Source organism: Tachypleus tridentatus, chromosome 8 (assembly GCF_004210375.1).
Source record: "Tachypleus tridentatus isolate NWPU-2018 chromosome 8, ASM421037v1, whole genome shotgun sequence".
Taxonomy (NCBI): domain Eukaryota; kingdom Metazoa; phylum Arthropoda; class Merostomata; order Xiphosura; family Limulidae; genus Tachypleus; species Tachypleus tridentatus.
Genome location: NC_134832.1, coordinates 158986606 through 159012165, shown reverse-complemented (window position 1 = coordinate 159012165; position 25560 = coordinate 158986606). Strand labels below are relative to the sequence as shown.

Below are 25560 nucleotides of genomic sequence, written 5' to 3'. Positions count from 1 at the left end.
CATACAGTAATCACTTCAGGATACTGTACTCGTCGTTAGATTCTGTTTATCACATACAGTAGTCACTTCAGGATACTGTACTCGTCGTTAGATTCTGTTTATCACATACAGTAGTCACTTCAGGATACTGTACTCGTTTCGTTTATAACATACAGATCACTTCAGGATACTGTTTCGTCGTTATTCTGTTTATCATACAGTAGTCACTTCAGGATACTGTACTCGTCGTTAGATTTGTTTATCACATACAGTAATCACTTCAGGATACTGTACTCGTCGTTAGATTCTGTTTATCACATACAGTAGTCACTTCAGGATACTGTACTCGTCGTTAGATTCTGTTTATCACATACAGTAGTCACTTCAGGATACTGTACTCGTCGTTAGATTTTGTTTATCACATACAGTAGTCACTTCAGGATACTGTACTCGTCGTTAGATTCTGTTTATCACATACAGTAGTCACTTCAGGATACTGTACTCGTCGTTAGATTCTGTTTATCACATACAATAGTCACTTCAGGATACTGTACTCGTCGTTTCTGTTTATAACATACAGTAGTCACTTCAGGATACTGTACTCGTCGTTAGATTCTGTTTATAACATACAATAGTCACTTCAGGATACTGTATTCGTCGTTAGATTCTGTTTATCAATACAGTAGTCACTTCAGGATACTGTACTCGTCGTTAGATTTTGTTTATCACATACAGTAATCACTTCAGGATTCTGTACTCGTTGTTAGATTCTGTTTATCAATACAGTAGTCACTTCAGGATACTGTACTCGTCGTTAGATTCTGTTTATCAATACAGTAGTCACTTCAGGATACTGTACTCGTCGTTAGATTCTGTTTATCACATGCAATAGTCACTTCAGGATACTGTACTCATCGTTTCTGTTTATAACATACAGTAGTCACTTCAGGATACTGTACTCGTCGTTAGATTCTGTTTATAACATACAATAGTCACTTCAGGATACTGTATTCGTCGTTAGATTCTGTTTATCAATACAGTAATCACTTCAGGATACTGTACTCGTCGTTAGATTTTGTTTATCAATACAGTAATCACTTCAGGATACTGTACTCGTCGTTAGATTCTGTTTATCACATACAATAGTCACTTCAGGATACTGTACTCGTCGTTAGATTTTGATTATCACATACAGTAGTCACTTGAGGATACTGTACTCGTCGTTTCTGTTTATCACATACAGTAGTCACTTGAGGATACTGTATTCGTCGTTTCTGTTTATAACATACAGTACTCACTTCAGGATACTGTACTCGTCATTAGATTCTGTTTATAACATACAGTAGTCACTTCAGAATACTGTACTAGTCGTTTCTGTTTATCACATACAGTAGTCACTTCAGGATACTGTACTCGTCGTTAGATTCTGTTTATAACATACAATAGTCACTTCAGGATACTGTACTCGTCGTTTTTGTTTATAACATACAGTAGTCACTTCAGGATACTGTACTCGTCGTTTCTGTTTATTACATACAGTAGTCACTTCAGGATACTGTACTTGTCTTTTTTGTTTATAACATACAGTAGTCACTTCAGGATACTGTACTCGTCGTTAGATTCTGTTTATAACATACAGTAGTCATTCGAGAAGACGATCAGTTTTGTTCTTCACTCTAAGTAAAACCAAAAGTATAAACATGTTAGAATAACGTTTCTGTCACCTGATTAATTTATGTTAAATTTATCTTTTAAACATTTGCAACATACCCAAGGGGGAGTGACAAGAAGGTAAAATATTTGTATATCTGATACATAACGGTCAGTAGATGGCATTGTGGTGACATAACAAACAGGACATAATGTGCCGTATTGTATTAGTTTAAAGGGCTAAATCTTTTAAATATATGCGTAATTCTATTTATAGCCCATCTGAAATTACAGTAGAATTATACCACCCCCACACTATAGTATGACCTAGCCACACATTTAATAGCGAACTAAAATAAATAAACAGCTTTTGCGAAACCATGTTTAACCAACAAAGAGACAAAAAATTGCAATCATGTCACTCAAACGTCGGTAAATTGTTTTGTGTTCCAATCAAAACTATAATAATTAATTGTATTAACACTTATAATATACAGATAAGTCAGAGGGGTTTGGTAACATTGTGTTCACACAATGACCTTCATGTCACGTCGCTTAGCAACAAAAGTATATAGAAATATTTCTGTTAGTGTATGCCCTGAAAGGTTAAAATGTAGAGAACAACAAATTGAAAGTATGTTTTCCTAGAGCATCATTCTTTAAAACGAAAATTATTTAAATTCTTGATTAATCAAAGATTATGTTGAGATATGAAATGCTGTTTGCTCTATATGTAATAATAGAATATATTTATAAAAACTGCAAAACAGTAAACGCGAAACCTCAAGTTTCCACGTACCTACGCAGAGACCCATCAAGTCAGTACACCAAATTTGATGAAGATTTATATACAGGGGCCAGCGTAGTGGTAAAAAAACAACAACACATAAACATATAGAAGAACCGCAAAACTACAATTTTCTTGTATCTTGCTGTGTATAAAATGAGCCTACATACCAAATTTAATAAAGGTTTACCCACAGGAGGTGAGGTAGTGGTAAAAACGCTAAAACACACATATAAACCGTAAAACCCAAAACGACTCCTTGCACCCATGTTACTAAAATCGTAATGGTCAGACAATAATCAAGACACTCATATCGATAAATACATTCTGGTTTCTATGACTTCTCATTTTTCGAGAAATCCAGCGTGATGTTACGTGACGCTTATTGATAGGGGGTATATATAGGTCAGATAACTTATTTTGTATTTAGACGAGTATAAATTGAAATAAACAGTAAATATATTGAACCAACAATTATTTCTTGTTAATAATCTATTCGTTTCTGATGAATAAAGATGGCATTATGTTTAATAACTAATTAATTAAATTAAAATTGTATTAAAGATAATTATTTTAAAATGTTATTATATTTCGGCTTGATTTATCTAGAGCCCTAGTCTATTTATTGTATTAACACTATTTTGTTCTATGATTTGTGTCGTAGGTTAGATAAACTAAGTGGTCTATGTAGAGACCTAGTATACAATATTAATAATAACATATTACGTGATTTGTGTCATAGTTCAGCTACACTGATTGGCTTATGTAGAGACCTAGTGTACAATACTAACAATAGTATATTCTTTAGTTTGTGTCATAGTTCAGCTACACTGATTGGTTTATGTAGAGACCTAGTGTACAATGCTAACAATAGTATATTCTTTAGTTTGTGTCATAGTTCAGCTACACTGATTGGTTTATGTAGAGACCTAGTGTACAATGCTAACAATAGTATATTCTTTAGTTTGTGTCATAGTTCAGCTACACTGATTGGTTTATATAGAGACCTAGTTTACTGTATTAGCGATACAGTGTAAGAGCTGATATGAATTAGCAGGAACTGAAAGATGGAACTGAACGATGTGGGTAATAGTAAACTTCGACTGGTAGAAAATTAGACTAAACAACACAGAGTTTTGCGTATGTGTAATTAGATATCTAACTAAGCAACACAGAGTTTTGTGTATGTGTAATTAGATATCTAACTAAGCAACACAGAGTTTTGTGTATGTGTAATTAGATATCTAACTAAGCAACACAGAGTTTTGTGTATGTGTAATTAGATATCTAACTAAGCAACACAGAGTTTTGTGTATGTGTAATTAGATATCAAAATAAACAACACAGTTTTGTGTATGTGTAATTAGACAATTAACTAAGCAACACAGAGTTTTGTGTATGTGTAATTAGATATCTAATCAACACAGAGTTTTGTGTATGTGTAATTAGATATCTGACTAAACAACACAGAGTTGTGTGTATGTGTAATTAGATATCTAACTAAACAACACAGAGTTGTGTGTATGTGTAATTAGATATCTGATTAAGCAACACAGAGTTTTGTGTATGTGTAATTAGATATCTAACTAAGGAACACAGAGTTGTGTGTATGGGTAATTAGATATCTAACTAAGGAACACAGAGTTGTGTGTATGTGTAATTAGATATCTAACTAAGGAACACAGAGTTGTGTGTATGTGTAATTAGATATCTAACTAAACAACACAGAGTTGTGTGTATGTGTAATTAGATATCTAACTAAACAACACAGAGTTGTGTGTATGTGTAATTAGATATCTAACTAAACAACACAGAGTTGTGTGTATGTGTAATTAGATATCTAACTAAACAACACAGAGTTGTGTGTATGTGTAATTAGATATCTAACTAAACAACGCAGAGTTGTGTGTGTGTGTATCTAACTAAACAACGCAGTTGTGTGTGTGTGTGTAATTAGATATCTAACTAAACAACACAGAGTTGTGTGTGTGTGTAATTAGATATCTAACTAAACAACACAGAGTTGTGTGTATGTGTAATTAGATATCTAACTAAACAACACAGAGTTGTGTGTATGTGTAATTAGATATCTAACTAAACAACACAGAGTTGTATGTATGTGTAATTAGATATCTAACTAAGGAACACAGAGTTGTGTGTATGTGTAATTAGATATCTAACTAAACAACACAGAGTTGTGTGTATGTGTAATTAGATATCTAACTAAACAACACAGAGTTGTGTGTATGTGTAATTAGATATCTAACTAAACAACACAGAGTTGGTGTGTGTGTAATTAGATATCTAACTAAACAACACAGAGTTGTGTGTATGTGTAATTAGATATCTAACTAAACAACACAGAGTTGTGTGTATGTGTAATTAGATATCTAACTAAACAACACAGAGTTGTGTGTATAATTAGTGTAATTAGATATCTAACTAAACAACACAGAGTTGTGTGTATGTGTAATTAGATATCTAACTAAACAACACAGAGTTGTGTGTATGTGTAATTAGATATCTAACTAAACAACACAGAGTTGTGTGTATGTGTAATTAGATATCTAACTAAACAACACAGAGTTGTGTGTATGTGTATTCTGCATTAAAGAATATATATGAGTAGTCAAGGATTGTTTACATATGAGTAGTTAAGGACTGTTTATATATGAGTAGTTAAGGACTGTTTATATATGAGTAGTCAAGGACTGTTTACACATGAGTAGTTAAGGACTGTTTACATATGAGTAGTCAAGGACTGTTTACACATGAGTAGTCAAGGACTGTTTACACATGAGTAGTTAAGAACTGTTTACATATGAGTAGTCAAGGACTGTTTATATACGAGTAGTCAAGGACTGTTTATTTTTCACAATTGATTTTTGTATTTATTAATAGTCCTAAGGATCCTGAATATGAAACATTGCCTCTGTTCTTGAGTCACACTTTGTCACTACTATAAACAAGTCCTTACTGTCCTCGGCCACCACCACATCTTTCGCCCTCGTTGTAAGGTGTTTGTGCGTGTGTGTTTAGCATTAAAAGGTTTACAATGGCAGAGCGGTATGTCTTTGGACGTACAATGCTTGAATCATGGTTTCGATACCCGTGTTGAACAGAGCACAGATAGCCCATTATGTAGCTTTATGCTTATTAACAAGCACAAACATACATTTTAATTATAAGATATATTGCTGAGTAACTCTAGATATTCTGTAGCGAAGAAACTTAAAGTTGAAAGAAATGTATACACTTTTGGAAAAAGGCATGACGGGAAGGTCGGTGCAGCGATCTCACACTTTAATGAATCTGGAAGTTAGTTATAGCAATCAGAGAAACAACTGTAATAAGTGGTCGTAAGTGTTTAGGAAAGTGTTAAGTTGGGCAAAAGTCTACTTGTATTAAGCACGGGAAGTTACGAATAAAATAACAATTTTTATTTACTTGGAATGTAGTGTATCTAAACTGTTATGACAGAGTTAGAAGGTAAGTGTTTTACTTCTTTATTTGATGTATTGCTTTCATTTTCCAGTTTCATCCAGAAGATATCACACACTAAATGTTTCTGTATGGATAATTAGGACTTTAATCATAACGTACGACAGTGTTTGCTTGTCTTTATATATGTGTTCTCAATTACGAATTCAAAGACGTTAAAGCGACTAACTTACAGTTAGAGGGTAGTATACATATGTATATGACGTACTCTGAATATACATACATATATATATCTATTACGTGCTGTGCACGTTTAAAACTTCCTATTTTTAATCATTCTTTCAGAGCTTTAGTCGTGACAGACTCAACGTTTAGTGATATTTTACATTTCTGGCTGTGTCAGACTCCAACAGTCCTATAAACACTCAAGATGGCCGCCTTTGTAGCGAAGCAGATGATGGGCAACAAACTGAACGCTGTAAAGGGTAAGTTGAGTATCATATGAACAAATACAGAAAATATTTCATTTCCGTACTACATACTGGTGTATATAAACCATTTTAATACGAGAAATAAACAACAATAAACTGTTAAGATATACACTCAACGTTGTTTCGCTTTACTTCATTCAGAAGCTTCTCACTAAAGTTCAAACCGAAACTTTCGGTTCTAATTGGTTTGTATTTTAGTGGAGAGCTTATAATGAAGCTGTACAGCGACACCTTGAATGTATAATGAAATAAAAACAATTTCGTTTTATTAGGTCGTTTATTTATAGACTAAGACTAACATCTCTATTATTGTATAGAGAGTTTGACCACTGATGAATGACCAATCGTATTTTAGGTAATTTTACTTAAAATTTCAAGATAAAGATTATGGGTATTTTTAGGCTCAAGAAAGAGGACTTGTGTCTATTGTATCAGTATTGTTTGAAATATCCCATAATAAGAAAGAGGACTTGTGTCTATTGTATCAGTATGTTGTGAAATATCCCATAATAAGAAAGAGGACTTGTGTCTGTTGTATCAGTATTTTTTGAAATATCCCATAATACAGAGCGTTAAAATTGATATTTTTAGCCTAAATATAAAAATTAAAATTAGAACAATTCAATGAACAATATTACAGTCGTTTAATATCCCATCATTGTGGTTTATTGTAAGCCACTAGGAATCTTTCGAGTATTTTGAGTCGCTATATATTTTGTACTGTGCTTACAACCCTGAAATGAGTGGAATGTGTATCATATTACGAACAGGTGATACGTGATATCCAATTTTGGGCGTGTTGTCAAGTCTTGACGGTAAGTTTTATTTCGTTTAAATGAAGACAACTTATTAATTTATAATAACTGGTTTTTAGATACATCACCTATGAGAATTCAGTGACACACAAATTCCAATAATTTCATTAATATAAATTTAACACTTTTTCACTATACAATAACATCATAATGACAAATGAATTTTGAAGAATAATTTCTAAAATTACAAGCTATTTCTGACTTCTCGTGTACTGGAACAGATATCTTAATATACTCGACATCTCAGGCGAACGTCTTCACAAACGTTTACATAATTATATACTTCTGATAAAAGGGCGTTCTCTGAAAACCTGCGTAGAGTTTTCTTTGTGATTTCAGGGTTCTTCTGTGTCAGTACCAATGCAACTCGGTGATTTATATTGACTACAGGATATCATTAGAACCACAAGTGTATAAAATATTAATTTTGTTGGCTACTATTTTTGTTTGTATAACTTTTTTTATAATTACACACTGTGTGGAATAAAGAAATCATATCATGACAATGATTTATATTAAAAAACTGGAAGTGTTAACGGATAGCATCTCGAAATGGTTTTCGTATATATTAAAACTGTATAATGATTCTACATATCTAGAGATATCAGTCATAGAAAAGCGAATGTTATTTGTATCTCTTTTGGTTAACTTTATGCCCTTTGAGATGGTAAAAGCTTGAAAGGTATAATTGCGATATTTAATAAGGTTACTTTATTTTTGAAAGCTTCAAGCTTCTAGCTTCATCATAAGTTGAGGACACAAATGTCTTATTGTTTTCCCCGCAAGCTCAAAAGCCAATGTGTTGTAGTTTCCATCGTAAACTTAGGGTTCAATGTATTGTAGTTTTCATCTTAAACTTAGGGGTCAATGTGTTGTAGTTTCCATCTTAAACTTAGGGGTCAAGAGACAAGTTATTATAAGAGATCCGTTTGTTGATTCTGCTGTTTTAGCATCTGGGACACACATGATTATCGCTTTATTGTAATAATTAATACACAGTTATATAAACAGTTAATTTTTTTCATAAAACGTGAGTTAATCGAAAGTTTGTTTATTTTATGCCACATTATTGACACGTAAAATAAAAATTTAACTTCTCTTTACAAGCAAATCATGTGGACTGAACGAATGAAACAAGTTTCGTATTATGATTTTTGGTGGTGGCGCACTCTGTCGTGAACCTATTAAATACCCTTGGCTTAAATGTGTTTGACTTTACTTTAACTGGATTTATACACATCGAGAATGAAACAATAACTTAAACAAGATGTTAAATGAAATGACTGAATGTAGCATTTGTTTCTTCCTTCAATGTTTTGATACTTTATCATAATTTCAGATGAATTTAACTCCTGCATTTGAAATCAGACGCAAATATGATTATAATTATTCCTGATTAATATCCACACTGTATAATTACATGATAATATATTACTTACGGTTCTACATCACATTACAGTAATGACACTTATTACTGGGACTATTTCACACTTCTAAATTAGCTTTTAGTGAAACTTGCCAATTTTCATTCATGATGACGAGAAACCCAATGTTAATTCCCATACCATCCGTCTTTAGAACGTAATTTTCATTCACTTTCGGCAACGTTGGACAAAGAATATGTGGTCATGATTTCAAAGTAAGATAATTAGGAGAAGGGTAGGAATAACAACTGTTCATTTAAATACAGGGTGACCCAAAATTATCTTCTCTATTTTAAAATTATATACTTAACTTACTGAAGAAATACAACCATGTCGTTACCAACATTTTGTAGCGAGACTCACACAGTTTTTATTGCTACGTTAGTAGACTTCTACGTCTGAACCGTTATTAGATGTTATGACCTCTAACTGATATTCGATTTGAACCCATGTTTGTTGCAACACGCCAATAGTTATAGTAGCGACTGTGTCCGTTATCGTGGACTTTAGCTTCGTGACGTTTACTCCAGGAGTACAATATACGATATCCTGAACATACCCCAAAAAAGTATGTTTAGTGAAGTGACGACTGAGAACGGCGGAGGCCACGGAACTCTCCTACGCTGAATGGTCAACCACACTGAGACATTTTTATGGGGTAACACTATTCACTAGAGTGAACCAAAAGACATGAGAATAAAAACCAACAACAAACACTGTGGCAATAAAAACTGTTCGAGCTGGACTGAAAGATGTAGAAAACTCCATGGTTGTATTTACGTTCTTAATTATTAGATTTTAAACATGAATAGTTAATTTTGGACCACCCTGTTTGTGTTCTTTTTCAACTCCATCTATGTACTGAAACCTAAACGATTAAAAGTTGATAAAAGATAGTAAAAGAATATCTAATTATGTTTTTAAGGTCTGCCAATAAGCAATGCCCCTAGTGGCACAGTCGTATGTTTGCGGACTTACATCGTTAGAAACTGAGTTTCATTACTCGTTGTGGGTAAAACACAGACAGCCCATTGTGCTTAATTTTAAACAAACCAATAAACAAATTGATTCTTTAATAAGTTGTATTTATGGTATTATTGAACGCGTGGTATTAAACAGATGTAATTCGTCATAAGAGGAATGTCTTATATCCATTGGATCAGTGGATTATAGTAAGCTAAGTGTAAACATGTATCAGGCCAGTTGATTGGATCAGCCGGTTGTAGTAAGCTGTTAGCAAACATGTATCAGGCCAGTTTATTGGATTAATTCAAAACGACTGATGAAACACTTTCCTCTAGGGTTCCATGGAATCTATTCATACTGATACATTTAATTTAGTGATTTATATTACTGAACAATACTGAACGCTCAGTGATCATTGCTTTTTCTACAATACTGGACGTTTAGTGATTTTAGTTTTTTCTACAGTACTGAGCGCTCATTTATTTCAGTTCTTTCTACAATACTGAACGCTCAGTGATTTTACTTCTTTCCACAGTATTTAACTCTCAGTGCTTTCAGTTTTTTCTACAGAATTTAATGTTCAGTGATTTTAGTTCTTTTTACAGTATTGACATATCAGTGATTTTAGTTCTTTCTACAGTATTGACATATCAGTAATTTTAGTTCTTTCCACAGTACTGGATGCTCAGTGATTTTAGTTTTTTGTACAGTACTAAACTCTCAGTAATTTTAGTTTTTTCTACAGAAGTGAACGCTCAGTTATTTTTAGTTCTTTCTACAGTACTGAACGCTCGGTGATTTTAGTTTTTTCTTCAGTAATGAATGCTCAGAGATTTTAGTTCTTTCTACAGTACTAAACATTCAGTAATTTTAGTTGTTTCTATTGTACTGGATGCTCAGTGATTTTAGTTGTTTCTATTGTACTGGATGCTCAGTGATTTTAGTTGTTTCTATTGTACTGGATGCTCAGTGATTTTAGTTGTTTCTATTGTACTGAACTCTCAGTAATTTTAGTTCTTTCTTCAGTACTGGATGCTCAGTGATTTTAGTTGTTTCTATTGTACTGAACTTTCAGTAATATTAGTTTTTTCTACATTACTTAACTCTCAGTAATTTTAGTTTTTTCTACAGTAGTGAACTTTCAGTAATTTTAGTTGTTTCTACAGAACTGAACGCTCAATAATTTTAGTTTTTTATACAGTATTGAACGCTCAGTGGTTTGTAGTTCTTTTTACAGTACTGGTTGCTCAGTGATTTTAGCTATTTCAACAGTAGTGAACGCTCGGTGATTTTTAGTTCTTTCTGAAGTACTGGATGCTCAATTATTTTAGTTTTTTTTACAGCACTGAATTCTCAGTAATTTTAGTTGTTTTTACAGTAGTGAATGCTCAATGATTTTAGTTTTTTTTACAGTACTGAATGTTTAGTGATTTTAGTTCTTTCTACAGTACTGAACTATCAGTAATTTTATTTTTTCCTACAGTACTGAACGCTCAGTGATTTTAGTTTTTTTCTACAGTAGTGAACGCTCAGTTTTATTTAGTTCTTTCTAAAGTATTGGAGGCTCAATTATTTTAGTTTTTTCTACAGTACTGGCTGCTCAGTGATTTTAGTTTTTTCTATTGTACTGAACTCTCAGTAATTTTATTTCTTTCTACACAACTAAATAGTCAGTGATTTTAGTTCTTTCTGCCGTACTGGATGCTCAGTGATTTTAGTTGTTTCTATTTTACTGAACGCTCAATGATATTTGTTCTTTCTGCTGTTCTGAACGCTCAGTGATTTTGTTCTTTTGACAGTCTTGAACGCTCAGTGATTTTACTTTTTTTTCAGTCTTGAACGCTCAGTAATTTTAGTTCTTTCTACAGTCTTGAACGCTCAGTAATTTTAGTTCTTTCTACAGTACTGAACGCTCAGTAATTTTAGTTTTTTCTACAGTACTGAACGCTCAGTGATTTTAGTTCTTTCTACAGTAATTTTAAACGTTTTTTTTTATGTCAAAGTGTTTGAAGAAAATCAAAAGGACTAAACACTAATCAATGGAAATCAAAACGTTGTATGAGTGACTACATAACTATACTAAATCTGTTTCACTCTTTGAAAGTATATGAATGGGTACATCTTATTAATATACACTCTGTGGTTAAATTATACAGAAATATCGTCCACATACAGAAGTGACTTATCTTCCTATGATTTCTTGTTTTGGAGGATATACATGGATCAAGTGTCTTTTGATTATCAGTACGTTTAATTTTTCTACTGGGATATTTATTATTAAACTGTGTAGACACAGTTCAAACACTGTTGATATTGTTCTTATGGTATCACTTTAACATAGAAGTTAACTTCCAACCTGAATAGTCTTCAGTGTTATTAACTAGAACAGAAAAGTTGAAAGAGCTGTGTCTTTGCTGAAAATGTAGTTTTTATACTTAAAACACCATGTTACCAGGCTTTTCTTGTCTTTAAAACAACTTGGTACCATGTTTTCTTGTTCTTGAAAACACCATATTACCATGTTTTATTGTACTTCACACACCATGTTTTCTGATTTTCTTGACCTTAAAACACCATGTTACCAAGTTTTATTGTACTTAACATACAACGTTACCTGCCTTTCTTGTTCATAGAACAACTTATTACCATGTTTTATTGTTTTTCAAACACCATGTTATCAGACTTTCTTGATCTTAAAACACCATGTTACCAAGTTTTATTGTCCCTTAACATACAACGTACCTGCCATTCTTGTTCTTAAAACAACTTATTACCAGGTTTTCTTGTCCTTAGAACAACGTGTTACTTAGTTTATGTATTGTCTGCAAGTTGATTTTCATATCCTTGTACCGTACTTATCGTATTGTGTAAGACAATTCCAAATTTTTGAGCTAATTAAGTGTATTTCAGTAAGGTTTGGTGTATAGGGTGATTTGTATTGTGAAGAAAGACTTTGATGTTACTTTTGTAAAGAAATTCTTAGAAGTTGTTTTAAATTATGCTCTGAGGTAATCAATACGACCGTAAGTGTGTTTTTTTATGTTCTTCAGATAATACGGACAACTCAATGTTGCTTCACCAAGTCACAAACATGTAGCAAACAACCTAACAAAGTTTTCACAGTTCGACTTCTTTTCTATTACAAAAAATACTGAACCTTAAGATATAGTGATCTAATATAAAACAAGTTGGCAAAATTAGAGTACGTTACAGAAACGAACTCGTTTTAATATAATATCAGTAATATTTTGTATGACAGATGAAATTAATACGTTTCAATTAAAATGTTTTGATAAATTGTAACTTGCATGTGAGATAACTTATAGATAGGAAGAATACAGTTACAAGTATGTTATTTTAACACAACAGGTGGCACAAAGTTAGTGCACTTACTTGAAAAACAAACAACATATTTTTAGTTAAATATGTTGCTAATCGAACATTTCTTACCAGAACGCTATCTTCGAACCTGTGTGTGAGGTAAGGGGTTAAATCATGCATTGTTTAAGTATACGTTGTTACAGCTTTCCCGCTGTTCATATTATGCAGAAATAAAAAAAGTATCCCCAAGTAAATAAGTAATAATAATAATAAAAAAGACTCGAATTTATATCCACCGTCATGAAACTGACATGTTTCTGTTATATTATCAAATACGTTTACTGATTAGTTAGGTCATTATTACTAACATATTGGTATAATGAAGTTCATATTGTTAATTTATTACTGTTATATAGGCATTGTGAAGTTGATATTTTTAATTTATTACTGTCATGTTGTTATTCTGAAGTTAATTTATTACTATGATGTTGGTATTGTGAAGTTAATATTGTTAATTTATCACTGTCGTGTTGGTATTGTGAAGTTAATTTATTACTATGATGTTGTTATTGTGAAGTTGATATTGTTAATTTATCACTGTCGTGTTGGTATTGTGAAGTTAATTTATTACCATGATGTTGGTATTGTGAAGTTGATATTGTTAATTTATCACTGTCGTGTTGTTATTGTGAAGTTGATATTGTTAGTTTATCACTGCCGTATTAGTATTGGGAAGTTGATACTGTTAATTTATTACTGCCATGTTGATATTGTGTAGTTGACATTGTTAATTTATTACTGTCATGTTGTTATTGTGTAGTTGTTATTGTTAATTTATTAGTTTCATTTTGGTATTGTGAAAAGTTGATATTGTTAATTTATTACTAACATGTTGGTATTGTGAAGTAGATTTTGTTAATTTATTACTGTCGTGTTGGTATTGTGAAGTAGATTTTGTTAATTTATTACTGTCGTGTTGGTATTGTGAAATTGATGTTGCTAATTTATTACTGTCATGTTGGTATTGTGACATAGATATTGTTAATTTATTACTGCCGTGTTGGTATTGTGAAGTTGATGTTGTTAATTTATTACTAACATGTTGGTATTGTGACATAGATATTGTTAATTTATTACTGCCGTGTTGGTATTGTGAAGTTGATGTTGTTAATTTATTACTAACATGTTGGTATTGTGACATAGATATTCTTAATTTATTACTGTCGTGTTGGTATTGTGAAGTTGATGTTGTTAATTTATTACTAACATGTTGGTATTGTGACATAGATATTGTTAATTTATTACTGTCGTGTTGGTATTGTGAAGTTGATGTTATTAATTTATTACTAACATGTTGGTATTGTGACATAGATATTGTTAATTTATTACTGCCGTGTTGGTATTGTGAAGTTGATGTTAATTTATTACTAACATGTTGGTATTGTGAAGTTGATGTTGTTAATTTATTACTAACATGTTGGTATTGTGACATAGATATTGTTAATTTATTACTGCCGTGTTGGTATTGTGAAGTTGATGTTGTTAATTTATTACTAACATGTTGGTATTGTGATATAGATATTGTTAATTTATTACTGCCTTGTTGGTATTGTGAAGTTGATGTTGTTAATTTATTTCTAACATGTTGGTATTGTGACATAGATATTGTTAATTTATTACTGCCGTGTTGGTATTGTGAAGTTGATGTTAATTTATTACTAACATGTTGGTATTGTGAAGTTGCTGTTGTTAATTTATTACTAACATATTGTTAATTTATTACTGCCGTGTTGGTATTGTGAAGTTGATGTTGTTAATTTATAACAAACATGTTGGTATTGTGACATAGATATTGTTAATTTATTACTGCCGTGTTGGTATTGTGAAGTTGATGTTGTTAATTTATTACTAACATGTTGGTATTGTGACATAGATATTGTTAATTTATTACTGTCGTGTTGGTATTGTGAAGTTGATGTTGTCAATTTATTACTGCCGTGTTGGTATTGTGAAGTTGATGTTGTTAATTTATTACTAACATGTTGGTATTGTGAAGTTGATGTTGTTAATTTATTACTAACATGTTGGTATGGTGAAGTATATCTTGTTAATTTATTACTAACATGTTGGTATTGTGAAGTAGATGTTGTTGGAGGATAACAATGTATAAACGTCAGGTTCTTACACGTGCAGGAAAGCCTTCATGTTTATGTTTCCTGCGAGGAAGATTGCAGTCTTTCAAGTGAAGCTCATTGGTGGAAGTCGTATATACTAATGCTATTTTTTTACACTTATAATGAGTATTTTGTATTGTTAACGTAGAATGTGGATTTAGGGCTAGCCTAAATATTTTAATCTATTCATACTTTATAATATATATTATTGGAATTAAGTCCGAAAATATCGATAGCCCCAAGGGTACTTAAATGAGAAAATAATATATTCTAATCATTACAAAGAATAATTTATCCTTCATACTCTTTGATAGACAGATATCTATAATACATAGTTCTGATCTATGTAATTTTTCTGCTTAGATAATAAAAATGTTCAAATACACACACATACGTGGATATAAAACAGTGACAGTGTTAAAACTATTTCCATGTCCAATAAAGACGAGGTCGCCTTTAAACGTGCAACGATAATATTTAATTAAGGTGCGACCTAAAATATTCGTGATGACAGTATATCTTAGAAAATCGATTTCGTTTTTCGTTATTTTGATACAGTTTTGGAATTCCTTTGTATCATCATTGTCAGGAGAGAAGCCATTAGAGAACTTTGAAGTAATGAGTTTCAGATTTTAATGAGCGAAATAATTATTTCATACATCGAGAATAAGTACAACTCACCAGCAGTTTGATGTAGCTTTTAATAATGTTTGTATGAAACTCTAAGGTTCGTTAAACTTGTATGTATTTCTGTAACGTCTCATTACGTGACAAAAACACTTCTATTGATTTACGTTTTTATTTTTATGAAAGGTTCAGAGAAAGCTAGAAAGCAGTGTGACCTTGTAATGCTGCATTATTTTATATCCAGTAAAAAAATAAAATCACCTTTCTAAGTGTAGTGTGTTACCTGTATTTATATTTTTCTGAATGTGTTATTATACATTTATCTGCGTTTCTGTTGTTTATTAATATATTTATTCTCAGTTATCTGTTGTCTTTCAGTAGCTTAGTAGTATGACTTAGAACGCTAAAAATCAGGTTTTGATACCTGTAGCGGGAAGAGCTCAGATAACTTGTTGTGTGGCTTGGTGATTAACAACAGGCTAAACTTCATCTCTATTCACATGCCTGTATCTTCTCTGTCTATTTATCTAAAAATTTTTTTGTCTATTTATCTGTGTAACATGCGTATCTTTTGTCTGTCTAATGTTCTGGATATCTTTTGTCTGCTTGTCTGTGTAACATGTGTGTTTCTTCTCTGTTTAATTATCTGGACAGTTGTTGTTTGTTTGTTTACCACGTGTGACTCGAATCTGCCAACTTAGACATCTGTGCTTTTGTCTGGTTATTACGTTTATGGTGTGTGTTTGTTGTCTGTCACGTGGGCTCCAAGTAGAATATTTACAAAAGGTAAATCTCGGTGAACACTCACTAATAGAAAATTTTAATATTTAGCAATGAATCAGGATTCATCTTAGTTTAATGTAAACTAACCCGAAAAATTGAAAGGACGAACATTGGATACAAGAAGGAAAGTTAGATCTGGATAAAATCCTAAAATTAGTTTATCATGCGCTAATCTGTTGTCATATCGTCTGGGTGTGTGGTTGTGTTTAGGGGTAATTATAAGTGCTAATAACTTTCGAAAGACAGACCTGATTACGTCTCCGGGTCTTGTTAGTTGCTGATTATACAATTAAGATTTTTTTTTATGTAAAACAATGGTTACCGTTAGTAACGGATGAAGATGTGTGGTAAACTGACAAATACCAAGAAAAATGTTAGCCCAGTTGGGTATATTCAGAACCTTATAATGAATGCTGTAAAGACGCTCTTAGATGAATGAACCGTACACTGTATAACCTGGAAACGAACACGTTGCTAGAGGAATGAACCGTACACTGTATAACCTGGAAACGAACACGTTACTAGAGGAATGAACCGTACACTGTATAACTTGGAAACGGACACGTTATTAGAGGAATGAACCGTACACTGTATAACCTGGAAACGGACACGTTATTAGAGGAATGAACCGTACACTGTATAACCTGGAAACGGACAAGTTACTAGAGGAATGAACCGTACACTGTATAACCTGGAAACGGACACGTTACTAGAGGAATGAACCGTACACTGTATAACCTGGAAACGGACACGTTACTAGAGGAATGAACCGTACACTGTATAACCTGGAAACGGACACGTTACTAGATGAATGAACCGTACACTGTATAACCTGGAAACGAACACGTTGCTAGAGGAATGAACCGTACACTGTATAACCTGGAAACGGACACGTCACTAAAGGAATGAACCGTACACTGTATAACCTGGAAACGGACACGTTACTAGAGGAATGAACCGTACACTGTATAACCTGGAAACGGACACGTTACTAGAGGAATGAACCGTACACTGTATAACCTGGAAACGGACACGTTACTAGAGGAATGAACCGTACACTGTATAACCTGGAAACGGACACGTTACTAGAGGAATGAACCGTACACTGTATAACCTGGAAACGGACACGTTACTAGAGGAATGAACCGTACACTGTATAACCTGGAAACGGACACGTTACTAGAGGAATGAACCGTACACTGTATAACCTGGAAACGGACACGTTACTAGAGGAATGAACCGTACACTGTATAACCTGGAAACGGACACGTTACTAGAGGAATGAACCGTACACTGTATAACCTGGAAACGGACACGTTGCTAGAGGAATGAACCGTACACTGTATAACCTGGAAACGGACACGTTGCTAGGTGAATGAATTGTACACTGTATAGCATGGAAACGGTCCCAAGCTACTTTGTGATTTCTCTCTGGAGGCTGTTAGAAATCGTCATGCTGTTGGTTGTAATTTTGAAATTAAAATAGGAACTGGCGAGATGTTCTAAATGTCTGTTTATAAACAAATCTCGTGTTTGGGACTAAGAAGCAAATTAGATGTAAAACATTTATGTATATGCAAATGGAATGAGCAAGTTCTTTCTAATATGACATTAAAAATGATAATTTGTATAAAATCCAGCGAACTCTTGTAAAATCTTTGTTCCACTTCATATAAACTATTAGCAAATTGATATAATTATGAGTTATTGAAACCAGTTTTGTATTAACATCTATACATATATTTAGAAGATGAAAGCCTTATATTAAAAACAGCCTTACATTGTTCATCCTTATAGGCTGAACTTTAGTAATTGACACTGAAATGTCAGAGAATGTTAGATTTCCTATTTTGGTATTTAGTTTTGTAAGAAAAACAAATGAACTGCATATTTCAATCAGTTTTTCTTTACTTTGACTGCCTTTTGTAAAGAAAAACCATTATACATATAATAGTATTGTCTGTTTTATGCCCAGGGGACTACTTATCTATATAAGTATAATAGCATCGTGTGTTGTATAACGATATAACTACTTTATATGAATATGATAGTACAGCATGTTGTATGTTTCTGTAACTGCTTATCTATAAGAATATAACAATACTGTCTAATGTATGCCCTTGTAATTACTTATCTGTATAAATATAATAGTTCTATCTCTTGTATGTCCATGTAACTACTTATCTATATAAATATGATATTACAGTGTCCATGTACTACTTATTATATCATAATAGAATTTTTACTTATATGATACTGGAAAAACGTTTTTATTACGCGATGTGGAACCCTCAACTTTGCGAAATTTTATCTTGTGTCCATATAGATTTGCAATAGAGATCACGGTTTTACTTTTTCGCCTACCTTCCCTGTCACAAAGAATTTTATTTTTGTCCATTGCCAGAGTGCAAATATGACGACATGAATACATTACACTCAGATCTAAAATGCTATGGCGCCATCTATACAAATATAATAGTACTGTCTGTTGTATGTCCATGTAAATACTTCACAGGGTGTGGATGGATCATCACCAACATTGGTATGGGGATTCATTACGTATATGGGAAAATACACACAAATTTTCAGTTTTGCGTTTTGCACGGATGCTTTTGTGGGTTTTCTTTACTACTATTTCGCTCCTGTTGATGTATCTTCACCAAATTTGGCATGAAGGTGTGTTGGGTCTATAAAGAGATACTTGCAAATTTACTGTTTCACATTTTGTGGTTTGCTATCTTGGGGGCGTTTTTTTAAATTGTATATAAAGGAAACAACCTTTCATGTCCTGAGATAGCCATTCATGAATCATGAATTTACATAACTTTTGTCTGTGGTACTTGTACCTCAGCAAGTCTATATAAATATGATAGTGAAATGTGTTTCATGTACATGCAATTTCTTCGCAGTGTATGATAGGATCTTATTTAAAATTGGTATTAACGTTCTGTGGATCTGTGGGAAGTTACACATTTTTCGGTTTCACATTTTATAGTTCTTTTACTAGTTTTTATATTTTTTTTACCACTACTTGTCTCCTTGTTAATAGATCCTAGCCAAATTTGGCATGCAAGTAGAGTCCATGGGGAGATACATATGTATGTTTTCGGTGTCACATTTTGGGTTTTGTAGTTTTTATGTTTTTGTTTGACAATTACATATAAGGAAAGCAACTTATCTTGTCCTAAGATAACCTACCTAGTAAGTTGTAATATGGAAAATGTTCATGAAATTCCATTTCAGGTACATGATACACTGAACTTGACTAAAGTTGATACCAGAGTCAGTGACGTATATCAGACATGGGGTATTAGTATTCGAGTACAACATTAAGATTATTCGTACTAATATCTGTATTCGAATAAATGGCATACTATTTGTATTCACTCAATGGTTGATAACAGTTAATACTGTAATTGTGAACTTCTGTATTCATCAGTCATTATTACAACTGTAGTATGTTAAATCAACTCAGTATTCTACAACCAAGTTGAACGTTAGTTTTATCGGGTGAGCATAGTTTTGTAGCTGTATTTATTTGACTTCTTAATATGTTGAGTTTTTGTTTTGTTTCGTGTGGTGAGTCCCAGAGCATGTATAATCCAGTATGGATGATATTTCTGTGGATTTCTGTTTCTGTTCTAAGAGTTTTGAGGTTAAGAAATGTTATTTGGTTAGTTTTTACCTGTTCACAGGTGAACTTAATGTTGAGGTGTATCGAGTTAACTTGGTTGAAAAAACTAAGTGTGTGTCCTGTAGATATGAAATTAACAAAATAAAACAAAACTTCATCAAGAAATGTCCGCAAAAAACGTGGAAAAAATTACACACACACCTAGACTAGCAATAAACAAACAACAGTAAATCCCAAGATACAACAAACTACAAAACCTTATACTGCTGTATACCATATGTTCCCGACAACAGCGAAAAAATAACCAACATTTGGAAAAAACTTATAACAAAACACAACATTCCAGTAAACACCAAATTTATTTGAAAACCAGGTACAAAACTAAAGTCCATACTATGTGAAAACCACACTGAGAAACACAATATTAACATAATTTATAAAATACAATGTAACAACTGCTACGACTTCTATATTGGAGAAACAAGCAGAAAAATGGAAACCAGATTCAAAGAACACACACACGCAAAAAACACCTTCACACGTTTTTGAACACTGCAAATCAAACACAACATAACCGTAGAAGACTCCTAAATACTAAGTATGGAAACAAAGAAACGCAAATAAAATCTTATACAGTAACTCAAACCAAAATTAAATCAATATGAAAGAACACCTTTATACCTATACTAATTAATAACCAAATATAAACCAGATTCAAACAACAAAAAAACACCACACGTTTTTAACACTGCAAATCAAATAAACACAACATAACTATAGAAGACATCTAGGTACTAAGTAGGGAAACAAATATAAACAAACGCAAAATCAAAGAATTCCTACTTATACAGTAACTAAAACCAAAATTAAACCAATATAAAGGAACACCTTTATACCTATATTAATTAATAACCTAACATATAACTGCAACGCCCACTACAATCCCGTACTCGTTTATACTCTCGTTCTTAAGACATGTGTCCGGCAATAGTCAGTTTGTAATTCTAACTAGCTTCAGCCAATAGCTGTGTTACTTGGATAAATACCTATACATTTCAACTAGCTTCCTCTAGTAGTAATGTTTTTGGGACAAATTTCTATATGTTAATGTGTGTTCTCCTTAAGTTGTATATTTCCAGTAGTAACCACTTTACCGTATGTTATAGTAATGTAAGATATCGTGACCTGATAACCAGAATTCTGGACTACCGATCACAGGATTGAATCTCAAGACGCTATAAAAGTGACAGCCAATATCCTTATTCATTTACAAAGGCAGTAAAAGTAATACAGTGGATGCTAATTGTTGACTTTCATTATTTCCATAATTAGCTTAAAATGATATATTTTTTATTTCTTGTATGTTTAATCTGCGTATCTCTAAGGTCCATTCAAATGGAAGATTCCGTATCCCAAATTATTTTATCAAATTTATGTCTTATCATGCTAAACTTCAGGTTTTGATACTTGTGGTGGGCAAACCAACATCAACCCATTGTTTAACTATGTGTTTAACAGCAAACCAACATCAACCCATTGTTTAACTATGTGTTTAACAGCAAACCAACATCAACCCATTGTTTAATTGTGTGTTTAATAGCAAATCAACATCAACTCATTGTTTAACTGTGTGTTTAACAGCAAACCAACATCAACCCATTGTTTAACTGTGTGTTTAACAGCAAACCAACATCAACCCATTGTTTAATTGTGTGTTTAATAGCAAATCAACATCAACTCATTGTTTAACTGTGTGTTTAACAGCAAACCAACATCAACCCATTGTTTAACTGTGTGTTTAACAGCAAACCAACATCAACCCATTGTTTAACTGTGTGTTTAATAGCAAACCAACATCAACCCATTGTTTAACTGTGTGTTTAACAGCAAACCAACATCAACCCATTGTTTAACTATGTGTTTAACAGCAAACCAACATCAACCCATTGTTTAACTGTGTGTTTAATAGCAAACCAACATCAACCCATTGTTTAATTGTGTGTTTAATAGCAAATCAACATCAACTCATTGTTTAACTGTGTGTTTAACAGCAAACCAACATCAACCCATTGTTTAACTGTGTGTTTAATAGCAAACCAACATGAACCCACTGTTTAACTGTGTGTTTAATAGCAAACCAACATCAACTCATTGTTTAACTGTGTGTTTAATAGCAAACCAACATCAACCCATTGTTCAACTGTGTGTTTAATAGCAAACCAACATCAACCCATTGTTTAACTGTGTGTTTAATAGCAAACCAACATGAACCCACTGTTTAACTGTGTGTTTAATAGCAAACCAACATCAACCCATTGTTTAACTGTGTGTTTAATAGCAAACCAACATCAACCCATTGTTTAACTGTGTGTTTAATAGCAAACCAACATCAACCCATTGTTTAACTGTGTGTTTAATAGCAAACCAACATCAACCCATTGTTTAACTGTGTTTTTAATATCAAACCAAACACAGTTTTTTTTACTGGAATAAGCGAGAATTTAGGTGTTTATTTTTTGTCTACAATATTTTAAGCTTCAATCGTAGAGCAAAAATTATTTTTATTACATAACTAATGGTTTGTATATTCATTAATATAATCAATAGGTTTATGAGAAACACCGTAAAACGGTGGTAGCTGCTTGTCGCGTTTTTCTGTCTGGTCAAGATGTCTTTTGTTGTAAAATGAAGACGGGAATACTAAATGCCGCAAATTCTGAAAGTGAAGGAAAGTTACCACGTGCACGACCTGTTTCCATATGGGGAATTCTAGTATATGCATAATATATGCAGCAATGAAGAACTGAGACATGCATAATCGTCGTATTTTTTATTGGATAGTAAAAATAATGACGTAATTATGTCATTTGTACGGTTTCAGCTGATTACATCACCTACTTAGAGGCTCAGTGATGTCGAGAAAACCCACTTGTAGAGAAATACGTAAAAAGTTTTCTCAAAGTTCACTCCTCTACGTAAAAAATGTTCTAAACCCAAACGAGCCGTTTTTACATATATACTACTTAGAGGCTGTTACATTTCCTGTCTGTAAGAATCTGGTTTAATTAGACTTCTTTCGGATATTGTAAACAATTCTATATAAGAGGTAATGTGTATAATTGTCCCTAATAATCAGCCGACAGACTGAAGGGAAGGTAGCTAGTAAACAGCACCAACCGCCGATTTTTGTGCTCGTCTATAATGTAATAGTAGAATCTAACAGTTACTCGTATAACACTACAACGAATTCAAATTGGTGAACAAGATCTGTCAAGATCTGTTTTACGGCAAAAGGACGCCAACCCTGAACCCTTTTATAAATAGATCCGTGTCTCTGAAAATATCAAAGTGAAGAAAATAGCCTGGATTTTACCAGATAATCGAGATATCCTAATGATTCGGATTATTTTAAACAGTTCTTCAAATGTAAACTTAATAATTGCTACAGTTAAACTGTAAGATGGCCAGAATACATAAGATGTTGTAAGGTATAACTCATAGATCTACAGTTAAACTGTAAGATGGCCAGAATACATAAGATGTTGTAAGGTATAACTCATAGATCTACAGTTAAACTGTAAGATGGCCAGAATACATAAGATGTTGTAAGGTATAACTCATAGAACTACAGTTAAGTATTTGTATTCCTCGTTTCCGACTCGTCACGTCCATAGGTTAGTGTATCTGTATTTGGACGGTAAAGAACATGTTACGAAAGATAGTGGATATTTGTGATGTTTAGTCTAAGGTTATTGAGGAAAAGCAAACGTCAGAGTTTTCTCTTTAAAACTGTTTGCTTTTCCACACATACGTTAAAAGTTCCATACTTTGTATAACATTAGTATCTTATGCAGCTAACCATATCATAAAACAATTTGAAAAATCATTCAAGATATCGGATGTTAACTACAATTCCACAAGTACTAGAATCAGTTAAAACTCAAATATTAATGTCAATTATAGTCCAACCAAGGGTTATTGATATTTATATAAACAGTTATACCATGATAACCTTCCTTTATCCATTTATTTAACACTACACAAGCATCGTGGTTGTGTGTTAAAAACCATTAGAATCTTGGTATTCCGTATAAAAGATTAAACTTGTTTGATCAAGTAATGTTTACAACTCTTAGGTGTTCCATCTAAGTTTGCTAATCTGTTTAAAGTTATACCTCTAAAGAAATGTAAGTTTTATTTGTAGTTTCGACGAAGAATATTTACTTCTGTATTTTACTCGGTTCTCATATATTAAATATTTACTTCTGTATTTTACTCGGTTCTCATATATTAAATATTTACTTCTGTATTTTACTCGGTTCTCATATATTAAATATTTCTTAAATGAGAAACATTCTTGGTTCTACTTTAGACGTTTCACAGCTTTTAATAACAATGCATTAGCTAAGAAAATAAGTGTAATATTAGATTCAGTTCTAAGAATTAATGCATTATTAAAGTTATTTTCATAGCCATTATAACAGTAATACAGACATTTCTATAATTCTTAAGAAATTATGAATTAATAATGTATTTACTTTTTCTAAATATCCCTTAGCTTCACTCTTATTATTCGTTGTTTCCGTGAATAACATGCTATCGAGTCTTTTACATTTCTACCATGACATTTAAGGCATCAGATGATTATATGGTACAGTCATACACATGGTGTGTTAAATACCTAGCCTTACTTTCGTAAATCATTATTACTTTGTTGAATCTTGTTGGATGCTAATAAATACAAGTGCAGAATCAACTGTAACAAACTCAATAACGAATAAAGAAAGTTTTATTTACTTATTTAATATATTGACTTTATTTATCAGGTGACATTTCGTGGGCAAGTGTTACACAGAAATAATAAACTAAAACATTTATTACCAGGTTTATACATTATTAACACAGAAGACTAGAATATCGTAGAATATATTTTCTATAACACTAACATAAATTATGTACTGTTTAGTTATTTATATCACAAATGTAATTCTTTTCAATAGTAGGCGAAAGTTGTAAAACTGGTTGTAGTCGGAATTTGATAAAAATAGCTGTAATAATATATCCTCTTTAACAGATATATATGAATGTAGTACAACAGTAAGGTTTATGTAGTTATATAGGGTATAGACATCCATATGACGCCCTGTTATTTACGTTTGTGTTTGAGTATATCTAACGCACATTTATCAGTAGATGTCTACAAGGTTATCAAGCCTCAGGAACATAAATACATACATATTTGTGTTAGCGAGTTTATATACGAAAGAAAATAGCCCCGTTCCTCCTAAAGCGTTGAATATCTGAATCGAGTTTATTCGAGCCTACTCTGCAGTGTCGTCTATATGTAATGTATGTTACTATCCTGTAGATCTGAAAAGTTTCTATGTATTTGATCTTTGTGGACCATTTATAAACTTACCAGATAATCAGTTTTGAATCTGTTTCCATTACTGACTAATGAAGTATGA

The 25560-nt window shown here is 32.3% G+C and overlaps 1 protein-coding gene across 1 annotated transcript in view; it reads left to right on the top strand.

Annotated features, from left to right (window-relative positions):
* The window catches only part of LOC143224345 (complexin-like), a 269524-nt gene that overhangs the window by 51645 nt on the left and 192319 nt on the right, over nt 1-25560 (top strand). Inside the window, exon 2 of the mRNA XM_076452734.1 lies at nt 6203-6342. Within this exon, the coding sequence (XP_076308849.1) occupies nt 6288-6342 (55 nt within the window). The 5' untranslated portion in view covers nt 6203-6287. The remainder of the gene's footprint in view (nt 1-6202; nt 6343-25560) is intronic.